Genomic DNA, 13,050 nt, shown 5'->3' on the forward strand with positions numbered 1-13,050 from the left:
TGACATACGATGACAGAGTCTAGAAAACATAAAAAGTTGAGACGGTGGAACCTGTACCTTTTTTTTCATTTTTTCCTAAAAACTTCTAAAAACAATCATAATCGAAATAGCTATTGATTAATTTTCTGTTAGCAGAAAAGCACTCAGAGAGCACAGCACTCCTCCAAGGCTGCTCAGTCATTAAATGATTTCCAACCGAGGAAATCTTGACAAAAAATTGTGTGGTCCGCAGCAATGGATGTGTAGTAGGATCACAATCATGTGATCGTCAGCAGACAGCTGATGTAGCGTTCACTTGTCATAGAAACATGACTACATGGTTTCTGGGTGTGGTGACTTTAAGGTCTCACTGACGACTAAAATTGTTTTCATTGGTGCTTGTAGATTAACGCCATTGTTCACTGGACTATATTCTGGAGTCTCTAGATTACAAAGATGTCCACTCAGTGTATACACACACACACAAACACACACACAAACACACACTGACCAAGAGTGACTGCTGACTACGTGTGTTTTTTCTGGTCCCTAGCCATCTGTCAGAGATTTTGGGTGAATGGTGATGATGATGGGGTCTCCAGACAGAGATGACAGCAGCTCAGGACAGTTCAGTTTAGCATGTCGCAGGAGGCTGACACACACACACACACACACACACACATTAGGGGGACATTTATGCATGGACAGACCTACTGGACACACATCCACACACAGCCACATTCACACAATATCAAGTTTTACTAGACAACAAAACTGCAGTGCAACAACTTTGTCCTCTCAATAAGTCTGTTATACGCAAGCATAGTCTATTATCTGGTCATTTTTCTGTAGCTTTAAAGGCATTATGGAGGATGTTTTTTTTTGTTTAATTTGTCTGATTCACATAAAATGAATATACTGACCTTTAGTGGACTTGTATGTATGGTTTCTAAAAGAATAAAAAATAAATAAATAAATAACTGTGGACATGGCAGGACCTGAAAAACATCAGCCAATCAACGCGCTCGGACCGAGGCGTTTGGTTTGCTCCCTTTCCTGTCAATCAAAAATCTTCCGGCTCAGGCCTAGTTACGTAGATTACGTACGCCTTGGACTTACGTGTTTTCTGTATGTGTTGCTTTAGTATAGCTTCGTAGTTAGCTGGCGACTTGTTTTGCTCATCTTTTTTTACATAATGGCAGATAAAGATCCAGGGGGACCCAGCCATAAAAGACAACTTCACGACTGCTACGCAAGTTTCTGGAGGGGGGCGTTTCTTCGTAAATGTTAAGAGGAGGGAGGTTAGAGGGGGGGTGAGGGAGAGGTTGTATGTGCGCATGCTACGTTCAAAGTCGTAGGAAATTAAATCTCTAATGCCTTTATACTACATTTGTCGTCACTATCTCTAGATTATGGTAACATTTTAGGATTTTGCCTAAAAAACATATGCAGTGAAGGGAGTAAAAAAGTTCCTGTATCCATCCATCCATCCATTCTCTATACACCGCTTTATCCTCACTAGGGTCGCGGGAAGTTCCTGTATGGTAAAAGACAAATAGCCTATTAATTATAATAACTGAATTTGCATCTATGTCAACAAGTAATGGTTAAAACGATATTTTGACAATTTTGGAAAATGCATGTTTTTACTTTTTTTGTTCGATAATTTAAAGAAAAGAAGAATAAAAATGTCACACGTTTTAGGTAACTCTGCTGGAGCTTTACCAACTAATGCCAAGATATGAAATGAAGATACTGTAAGTACCAAAGACATTATGTCTGATATAAAAAAAATATATATATTTTCTGCAAAGTCCATTGTATCTTTGGTTTTGTTTTTACTCTTTGACCTTTTGTATATCATCAGTGTGATCTCTCTGTAAAATCCACACAATCCTGAGTGGATTTTTGTTACAAACACGTTGATGTTACTCCTACAAAATAAACTTGATTAAAATGAACAAAAAAAAACAATCTGCCAAAGCCCTCCTGTGTCTATGAATTGTAAAAGTCCAACAGACCATTGATAAACAGTTCAGCTCCACTTTTTATGAGCAGTTAATTGCAATAAAGTGTGCCTTAGGTGATGTAAATCATGTATTTAAATAAAATATAATTATTATTTCTTAGTAGCCGTGCATTTAAGATTATTCATCAATGAAGAATTTAAGTAATTATGATGACTTCCCATCGATTACGTGAAACAAATATCCAGTTTTTTTTATTGAAATTTTGGCAAAAAATTAACAAAATTTCCGCTCGGAGCTACAATAACATGAACAAGCCAGAGGCTGCTTTGCACAGTCGAGGAAAAGCCAGCAGGCCGCCGGTCCGGTTGGCTGACTGCTGTGCTGTACAGACTGAGGAGTTGTGCATGCATGTTTTATCGCAGGCTGCAACAGCAACAGAGGCGCGGGCACTTGAAGCAGAATTTCAAATGATAACATGAAGAGAGAGAAAGAGTTCAGTGGGTTGTGTGTGCGTGTTATATCAGTGTGTGAGGGTGTGTGTGCGTGCCTTTTCATGTTCAGCTGTGTTTGTGTTGGTGTGAGGTGGTACGCGAGTGTTTACTTTCTATAGGAAGGCTGATCTGAAAGCCTGTCAACTGCGTGTGTGTGTTTGTGTGCTGCTGTATATGAGGCAGTGGAATCACTTCAGCCAAAATTAGCATGGAGGTAATTGGGCCATGAGAACAGAAAATGTGCAGTGATGATGTTACTCTCCATGACATAAGAGACTCTGAGGAGCTGAACAAAATACATTGTGTGTGTGTGTGTGTGTGTGTGTGTGTGTGCGTGTGTGCGTGTGTGTGTGCGTGTGTGAGTCAAGCAGAGTTGCAGCTGGGTGCTCTGTTGTCTTGTGCACGTAGTAACAACAACACGCGATGCCATCACATCCCTCTCTCGTGCCTCCCAGCCCACATGTTTCTGTGGAAACATAAGTGGACATATGCTGACCATATGCTGTGATTTCCTTGTGGTAGCTTGTGTGTTTTTCTTATTGTCTTTAGTATTTTGAAACACAGAAATACTCACGATATAGGAGAAACGAAGTTGGAAACATAAGCTGAGATAGTCTCAACAAGTTTTTTCTTGATCAAACTGCCTTGAATACGACAATTTAGAAATTATCAATGATTTAAGTCGTCCCTTCTGAAAGCTTTTTTTCGTGCAGCCCCTTTTTGTTTTGACCTCATACTGATGATTGAAATGTCAGTCTAGGAATCTTCTCTTGTACACAAAATGATCTAAAGTCAGTAGCCTTGTTCATGCTTAATCACATTAAAAGAGCACACTGATTCTGAGCCATTTTCACTTGCAGACTCAAAGGCATATATTAAGCCATAAATGAGAAAGCCTGTTTGTTTCAGCCAAAGCCGCTTACCCACACCATACACAGGTCATTGTTTTTTGGTAGCACTGATTGGCGGACTGCCCAGAATGTCTCTATTTTAAATACATATTTGGACAAATTGTTATAATTGTGAAACCTGAGTTGTTTTTTTAATGTGTTCGTCACATGACCCTGCAGTTCAGATGGTGAAAACTACGTCATATATGCCACGTAGACTTGGATGCTGGGTGAGTTCTGTCTTTCGGGCTAAAATTCACAGATATTCCGATGAAACTTGCCCATAAGAATCTCACTGGGATACATTTCCTACCGTTGTGTTTTAGGACTGGTAAGAATTGAAGATTTGTGTTGCAAATAACTCTCATCTATCATTAGTTGCTAGTTTTCTGAGGCCTAAAAAGCCATTGATAGTTCACCTCCTACTATGAATAAGAACAAACTATTATTCAGTTGTACACCATGAAGATTTTATGCTTCTTAAACTTTATCATTCCAGTATAAAATGCATGTATATTTTATGATAATATGCTGGTCATGGAATTCTCATTCACACAATTAGAACCTATCCATGGTATCCTTTACCTGTAGTTTTTAACCTGTAAGTAGTTTCTCTCGTTCCATCTGTTCAAAATTTTGTTGTGTTTAATACTTTAGTGCAGGAGTGTCAAACATGCATAATTTGTAATTTGTAAAACTATAAATTTCAACTAATTTCCAGATCATGACAAGTTGTTTTGATCATAAAGTAAAATACTGGATTGCTCATAGTTCTTTTGTCATTTTGTGCCTCATTTTTGTAATATTTTCACTTGTTTTTATGCTTTTTTGTCTGACTTTTGTCGTTTGTCTCGTGTTTTTGTCATTTTGTGTTTCCCTTTAGCCTCTCTTGTGTTTTTTTGTCGCATTTTTGTCATTTTGTGTTTTGCTTTATTCATTGTTTTGTCTTTTTTGTCTCGTTTGTATTGTTCATATACTTTTTTTGGCATTTTGTTTCTCGCTTCTGTCATTTGTGTAAGTTTTAAAATAGTTTCATGTCATTTGTCCATTTTTTGTCTCTTTGTAACTTTTTGTGTAATGTTTTGTTTTGTGTCGTTTTTGTTGTTTTGTCTTGTTTTTGTCATTTTGCATCTCAGTTTTGTTATACTTTGTGTTGTTGGGGGGGGTTGGCTTTTTTTGTTTGACTTTTGTCGTTTTGATGTAAAGTAAAACACTAAATCATTCAGTTCCAGATGTGACTAAATGTTTCTTGTCTTTGTAGAAACATGATGTGGAAGTTTTGATGTGTAAATCATCAATGCAGGCATAATATTGCTGAAATTGAACTTATTTTTCTTAAGAAATTTCATATTGTTCAAAAATTTGGAGTTGTGGTTATTTATAGATTATTATAATTTTTCTGGTCCGGCTCACTAGAGATCCAGTTGGACTGAATGTGGAACCTGAACTAGAATAAGTTTGACACTCCTGATCTAGTGTCTTAGCAAATTCATAAACATAAAACAACTTTATTGGAATTTTATTTAGTATGTGTTTGCATGTTCACACAGAAAGTTAAAATGGTGAACATGCTCAACATTGCACCAGTGGATGCTTCGGTATTGCCACTGTGAGAATGTTAGCATGCTTATCTTTAGCTTAAAGCACTGCAGAGCCCCAGAAAGCTGTTAACAAGGCTTTGGACATAGTGTTGTTTGAATTTGTGCAGTGGTCATGTGGTGTTCAGCATTCAGCATTTGTTACAATTCTCATTTTTCCCAGTCATTTCAGATCACAAGTCATGCCCCGTATTACCACGGCCTTCTCTTATCTTCCTCTCTCTCTCTCCCTTTCACTCTGTTATCAAACTCCTCTCCTCTCCTCTCCTCTCCTCTCCTCTCCTCTCCTCTCCTCTCCGGCTTGTAAGAGTCTGGGTGGAAATCAAAGTGCATTAAACATTAAATATGCTGTCAAGAGGCAGAAGTCTCTCCATGCTGCTGATGATGGGGAAAGTAGGGCAGTGAGGGAAGAGGTATAGATGGAGGAGGAGGAGAATGGACACAGATATGCAAAGATGGAGGACACAAAAGACAGACAGATGGAGGAAGAGACGTTGAGGGGGAAAAAAAGCCATGCGAAGAGACACAAGAGCGCTTTAATCACCACATATCGGATTGTGGAAACATCTGAGTTGATGCACTCGGTGTGAGTTATGTGTGGTTAGGTGTTAGACAGACAAGATGTGCATCCTAACCTGCCTCTTGTGGTTGAAACCCGATCCCTGCACCACTCAAAAGAACCACACACTGAACAGATTAAGCCTCTTGGCCAGTAGCACCGAATAAACTTGGTAAATATGTCTCTATTTCTCATTTTGCTGTTGGAGTTTTTGTTTGCGAGAGAGACAGAGAGAGAGAGAGAGAGAGAGAGAGAGAGAGAGAGGGAAAAAAAACACATTTACTTCCAGACCACTGAGAATCACACACTGTACTGTTGGCTCTCTCCATCCTTCGCTCCTCTCGTTGTGTCTAAAACTGTTTCAGCAACACAATGTTGTGTCTAGCAAAAATGACACGAGTTGTACTACGGCAAAGAAATAGTGAGTAAAAATGTATGAACGACGACACAGAGAGAGAGAGAGAGATTGACTCAGCTGAAAGGTTAAAGCAGGCCTCCCTCTCCGTCCTGTTACTATGCAGACTAGTGAGACAGAGCAGTCCCCCGCTGCCACAGGCCATACTCTCTCAAATTCAAAGTCAAATTTGCTTTAATGGCATACCAGGAAGAGACCAGTGTTGCCAGAGCAGTACAACGTATTTGCCGCAGACCGATATGTTCACATTAAAATCCCTTCCACCTTGTGTGTCATTGTGTGTGTGCTCAGTGCCCGGACGTGTGTGTGTGTGTGTGTGTGTGTGTGTGTGTGTGTGTGTGTGTGTGTGTGTGTGTGTGTGTGTGTGTGTGTGTGTGTGTGTGTGTGTGTGTGTGTGTGTGTGTGTGTGTGTGTGTGTGCTGTGGATTACTATTGACTCTGCTCCTGAATCCAAACCTGTTACCCGACTGCGAGTGTTACAGATTCGTGAGTAATTAATCGCAGCCTAATTTACGCGACAATATTTAATGCATGTACACCTCCTGTGCGTCAGACTCGAGCGAATCTGCACATTTTTCCAAGTGATTGTGAGCAGATGAACTGGGAGTTATGCTTAAAATGTGCTATTTTTAATGTGTTACATAGTCCATTACCCACAAACAGTGTAGCTCTTTTTAAATCGGCTTGTATTCGTGTCGTTACCGCATATTATTTCAACTTGTGTGTCGCAGTTACATGTTTAATTCCTGATTTGGTGCAGTTTGAATGAGTTAATCAGCGCTTTTAGCTTCTGTTGGGACTGTTAAACCCAGATACACTGAACCACACAGTATTTTTTCAGACAGTAATATCAGAAAAATGAGCTACAAGAGGCCAAAAAGCTGCGTGGCCGGCTGATAATTCTCAGGGAGTTAATGCGAGCTGCGAGCGACCCCTCTCACATTACACACAGGCATTTGATCCATTGTTAATGTAAAACATGTTTGTTGGTGGAGCTTTGAAGAGCCTCCACAACTGGAGTCTTCCTCTCAGGCTGGAGAAAACTGCAGCCTCTGTCACCTCACAAAACCTCTGAGTGTAACCTCGATGCATGAGCTGCTTTTGTTTAGTTGTTGTTTGCTTGTATACACCCAGAGGAGACCTGTTTTGAAGAGTGGCCTTCAAAATCTTCACTGCTGCCTCCACAATACTAATCTAACACAGCTTCTTATATCAAAGATGAAAAACGGTGCCTTCGGGTACCTTCTTATTAACTGAAATATTGCATTTATTCACTCCATCTTGCGTACTCTAAATTTGTATAAAGTTTAATTTTGTTGATATCTACGTGATGTATATATATTTGAAGTACACTAGCATTTGGGTCAGCATATAATTGCAGGCCTTTTTGTAACATAGCTGACAGGTATCATAGTTGACATTTGTGCTCTTTTTAGTCCTAAAATCAATATGGCCGCCTGTAACCAAACACCACATGAAATTTTTAGAGAAAGATTCTTCTAAAATATTGAATAAAATTGAAATTGATTTTTTTTTATAAAGATATTGTTGTAAACCTGTTGACATGGAATAAATCCACACACTACTTTATATCAAATAACAAAGAAAGTCTTGGAGTCTCTGCAGATTTCTCGGACAGATACAATTTGTTATTTTCCATATAAATATTGATATATTGCCAAAAAAATCTGTCATGATTATCTCAACTTAATAAAAAGAATGTAAAACATTTTATGAATAAGGTCGTTTTATTATTGTTTAGCTGATTAGATTATTAAATTGGGATGGTTATTTAGTTGACATTTTATTGATATCCACTTATTTTTAATTAATAAGTGATTGTTTCCATCATAAATAATTATGGAATTTGTAAAGACGTGATCATAATGAACATAAAACTTTACTATATTTAATAAAAACGTATGCAAGATGTATCCCATGGACTTCAAAAGTCCATCAGTTATATAATGAAGCATATGGTTACGGCTGTCTGCTGGAGTCCACTTTTTATGTTGCTTGTGCTTTGAATCTTTCTGGTGTCACGGACCTCCGTCAAACTTATGTGGATTGTGAATCAATGCCTCAGTTTTATCCTTATTTCAGTTGTTTGTGTGAGTGTCTTAGTGACTTATTGTGTTTCAGCAACTGATAATCCCCAGGCAAGGTGGAGGGTAATACAGCATTAGCATTGCACTTGTATTTATCAACTTTTTCTTGCTGCAACATTAAATAGAAAGACATTGGCTGGTGTGCTGAGAACTCTGTGTCAAAATGTTTTTTTTTTAAAACGCTCTAGTAGCACTTATATCATCGTCTTTCAGTGAGACACAGCGAGACACATGGCAGCGTAAATATCACTGCACTGCACATAGGACTGCACCTGTACTGGTACCACAGTAGCATAATCAAACTGTGAACAGATAGATGACCAATCTCCAACTCTATTGAAAAAGTTCCCTGGCTTCAGCTCCCCAGTATAAATACATGCTAAGTATCTTTGCATCTGGGACAGTTTGACACATGTAATGCTCAAACACTGCACCCTGCAAGTGAGAAACTCTGATGGCAAACCCGTGAAAACTCTACTGTCTGATCATTGGGCAAAATTAAATTAAGAAACTATATCAGGTTATTTATTTAGTATAACAACTAAAACCCAGTTTAAATACCTTAAAATAACTGCTACAGCCCTGTTCTAAATACCTATTACTTCTGCTAAATACTATTCATATTTTACTCTTGAAATCACCCTAAATCCATTTGAGACAGTAGGATGGTGATATACTATCAGGCATTGAGTAGCTCTATCACCTTAATAATTCCATTTAAGACAATCCCATCCAGTCCACTGCCATGTGCATCTTTACACTGCCCAATGATCTGACAGTAGAGTTTAACAGGTTTCAAACAAACAACAGCTCAGGGAAAAGAAAAAAATACTCACAATGAAGCCATGCTTTAGTTGGGTTTCCGCCAAAGAAACTCGTACAACTACTGTGGCATTTAAGGCTTTTTCCAGAAGGTTTTAGGATGGAAAAGCAACACGTATGACAAGAATCTTTGCACCTGGGACAGCTGGACTCATGTAACGCTCAAACACAACACCGTGCAAGTGAGAAACTCTGACGGCAAACTTCACTTCCTCATAAGTAAAAATAATCAGCTGCAGCTTTAAAGATATCTGTGCATTTAATTTAGTAGAGTTTGTGATTGTCTACAGATGAGGCGTAGCACATCATCAGAGCAGCAGCAGTTTCAGTCCTCTGTCTGTACTCAGTTGTACCTCACATGTGACTTACATCAGCATTCATGTCAATCAGCCCAGAGATAGTGAAATGACAGCGAAGAGCACGAAGAATATTTCAAAAAGAATCATGAAACGAGCTGAAAGTTGTACTATAGTTAAGTACCACCACATGCTAATGCATAACTGCTGCTGCTAGTGCTAACATACGTTGGTTTTTTTGATAAATGTTTTCCATGGACGTGACAGACACAGACACCATCTGAACGCTGCCTACTGCCATGTTCGCGATCAATCCAACTTAGCACCGTATTGACTGCCTTGAATCCTGATACTCTCCACTATCAGGTGGGGAAACTGCTGTTACTGGAACTGAATCTCTGTGTACAAACAGAAACATCCAGGTCCTCGGGGTTGTTCCTGTCATTGGAGAGCAACGAGGAGAGATAATAACTCTTTTGATAGCTGAATGAAAATAGCAAAAAACTTTGGTGGGCGTCCAATAAGTACTGGCCAAGTAAAGACCTGAAACTCTTCCTGCTACCCATGTAGAGTTCCACACAAACAAAGAGCGTTTTGTCAGGGTTTTCTCCAGTGTGTGGCCAAATGAATGAAGATGCCGACTGTGCTGGTCACCTGATGGACCAAGCAAAGACCACAGATTGAAATCACGGTAGCATCTCAGAGGATATCACACCACACAAGTCAGGTTTGGTCACATGTCAGATTGTGTGATGGATATTAGGTGAACAAAAAAAATCAGAAAACAAAAATTGGATGGAAGCACCGAATCATCCGACTGTTTTGCCAAGCTTTGACCGCTAAGCGCTGGTAGTTCTATACACTGACAAACTCAGAAGAGGAAGAGGAGGAGAGGAAAAACAATCGAGCCAAAGTGTCAAACATGCGGCCCACTGGCCAAAACCGGCCCTGCAGAGGGTTTAATCAGGCCTGCGGGACAACTTTGTAAAGTGTAAAAATGGCAGAGAAGACGTTACCTGCCGGCTGTGAATTTGTAAGACTATAAATTAAAATAATTTCTAGACCATGACAAGTTTTTGATCATAAAGTAAGATACTAGATTGTTCATTCTTGTTTATGTCTCATTTTTGTGTTATTAATTTCTCTCATTTTTTGGCGTTTTGTTTCTCGCTTTTGTCATTTTGTAAAATTTTGTCTTGTTTTTCTTTTTTGTAGTTTTGATCATAAATTTGTTGTTTTGTGTCTCCTTTTTGTAATATTTTGTCTTGTTTTTGTTGTTGTCTGACTTTTGTCATTTCTCTCATGTTTTTGTCATTTTTTTCTCATTTTTGTTGTTTTGTGTTTCCTTTTTGTCTCACTTGTGTTTTTTGTTGTAATGTCAGTTTGTGTTTCGCTGCGTTGCATGTCGTTTTTGTCGTTTTGTGTTTTTTGTCTCACTTGTGTTGTCCATTTTTTTGTTGCTTTGAAACTTCGTCTAATTTTTTGTCCTTTTTGTTTTTTTCAGGCCCTTTTTTGTCATTTTGTGTCTCATTTTTGTAATATTTTGTCTTGTTTTTGTTGTTTTTTCTGTGTCGTTCTGATCAGAAAATCAAATACTATAATATAGTATATACTATAAATACTTGACTTAATGTGTAAATGATTAACTGAGGCATAAAGCTGTTGAAACAGAATATATTTTTCTTAACAAATTTCAGGTTGTTCATAATGTTTGGTAAAAAGATAATTACTTAAATGTGAACATTTTCAGAATGAGATTCAGAAATTTTGAGCAGTAGCTTTTGTGTTGTAGACACGTTTTTAACTTTTTCACTTTTGTCTGAGATGCTTTGAAACTGTACATTATTAGAGAATACTGAGTAAAACTACAGCAGCTCACACTTCCATGCTCACTAAGGCCCATCTCTGATTGAAAATCCACAAAACTCTGCACGTTTCGAAAAAATCATTCACTCGTAGACGCTTATTTTGTACGTCTCCACTAGCTACAGGGATACGGAAGCACAAATCCACTCGACAAATCAATATTCCAGGGTTTCCTGAGCTCAACAAGTGCAGCAGACAGACAGTTTCACTGCTGTGTGTTTGTGGAGAGACTTTTGGAGTGTTTGGTGCTGAAGAGGGAGCTGAATAGAAATTCAAATGTCTGCCACGCTATTTAATTGCAAGGGAGCATGTGTCGCCTTCCACATCTGAACCTCATTCATCCACATCTGAGGCAAACAGGAGTAAACAGAGCAGGACTGTTTTATGTAATAAAGACATGGCCGCCTCGCTGACACATTGGCTCAGACGTGTGTGAAGGGGGGGTTAGGTCTAAAAAGAGGTGTTCATGAGAGCAGTTTTAGGCCCCGAAATGCTCTTTGAATGCCCCATATTGTGAAAACCTACAGCAGTGATGGATCCCATTGAAGAAAATTGGGCTAAAATCTAAAGAAGTAGACTGAGGGACTGCAGAGAACATAAATAATATGGAGCTGCTGTAAGGAACACTCTGTTACAATGAATTGCAGAGTCTCTCATTGCTGCCAATCAGGCTTATTTTACATTTATACATGTATATATTTACATGATCCGTCCACAGACACCTCCACTGCATGTTCTGCGATGCTTCAACATCCAGTCAGTTCATATTTGCCCCGCAACATGGACATCTGGATTCATTATTGATGCTGTGTTGGTGCCGCTGCATGTTGGAAAGGGTGGGTTTGGCGCACGGGGAGTCGCCTGTGAAAACCCCATCACACACACACACACACAAACACACACACATCTAAAGAAGAAAAAACCCTTTCTTTTACTAAATAAGCTGCTCGATTCTCAACTTCATACGTGTGTAGAGCAGAAACGACCCTTTGAGGGGACGAGCAGCGGCTGGAACATGCTTCAGGTGTGCCCGCAGTAACGAGACTGCGATGCTGAGCCAATGCAGCGGCAACACACGCCCCTCGCAGACTCCCCTTCTCGTCGACGGACACACGCACCCGCACACATGCGTGCACGCCACATCCAAATAAATGAGCACTCAACACATCCCCGCTGCTGCGAAATCTCGATGTTGTTGGATGCTCAAATGTGCAAAAAAAGAAAAAAAACGCGCCCGTGTGACACATTTCAATGGAGAGAGAGAGGAGGGGGGATGAGGATGAGGATGATGGGAGCGCGGCCGCGTCTACAGCGGGCGTGCGTGCAGCTGCTGGGTAAAAATAATTTTTAAGGTGGGCGCCCTTCGAAGCACACATGTAAGGATGTGAATGGATAAAAGCCCACATGGCTGCAGGTGTGAATCACTGATTTCTTTTCTTTTTTCTTTCTTTTTTTTAATGGGGGTTTACGCACTTGTGGTGGTCTACTTACGCACTGCCTCCTTTTTGGGGTCTAGGGCACTGGCAGTCTGCTGTATCTGGCCTATTTTGTTCTGGAGGACCCAGACCCGCTGGTTGGTGCTGATGATGTCGTTCTCCAGCTCCTGAAATAAGGAGCAGGCGTGCCGGGCCAGGTCGGAGAGCTGTCGCAAGGTCCGGGAGAGAACCACATTACTGATGGCACACAGGTCCTCGAAAAGCAGACCTTCATCGTTGGGGATCTGGTGCCTGCACAGAAGCTGCGGCTCCACAATCCTTTTGGCGAATGGCATTTTTTTGCACGCCAAAAAATCACAGCGAGGTTGTAAGCCAAGCGTAAATTCCCACCGCCTAGAAGGAAAAGGTAAAAGGGGGAAACAGACAACATCCAAATGTTATAAATCCAACGAGAAGCCCGATGAGGTTCGGGGCCGACCGCGCGTTATCCTCCGGGCGTCAATCCAAAGTTCCCAGATTCTCCTTGAGATCCTCCATCCTGCTGCTGGTTTCTGGGGGATCACTCACACTCCCGCTCACACACGCACACACATGCACACACATGCAGGACACAGCTAAGC

At 40.0% G+C, this 13,050-nt stretch overlaps 1 protein-coding gene across 1 annotated transcript in view; it reads right to left on the reverse strand.

Moving 5' to 3' along the window:
* nhsb (Nance-Horan syndrome b (congenital cataracts and dental anomalies)) overlaps nucleotides 1-12,765 on the reverse strand; it is a 62,088-nt gene extending 49,323 nt beyond the window's left edge. Inside the window, 1 exon segment of the mRNA XM_051941319.1 lies at nucleotides 12,486-12,765. Within this exon segment, the coding sequence (XP_051797279.1) occupies nucleotides 12,486-12,765 (280 nt within the window).
* Nucleotides 12,766-13,050: the final 285 nt, after the last annotated feature.

This window comes from Acanthochromis polyacanthus, chromosome 2, assembly GCF_021347895.1.
Source record: "Acanthochromis polyacanthus isolate Apoly-LR-REF ecotype Palm Island chromosome 2, KAUST_Apoly_ChrSc, whole genome shotgun sequence".
Classification (NCBI taxonomy): Eukaryota; Metazoa; Chordata; class Actinopteri; family Pomacentridae; genus Acanthochromis; species Acanthochromis polyacanthus.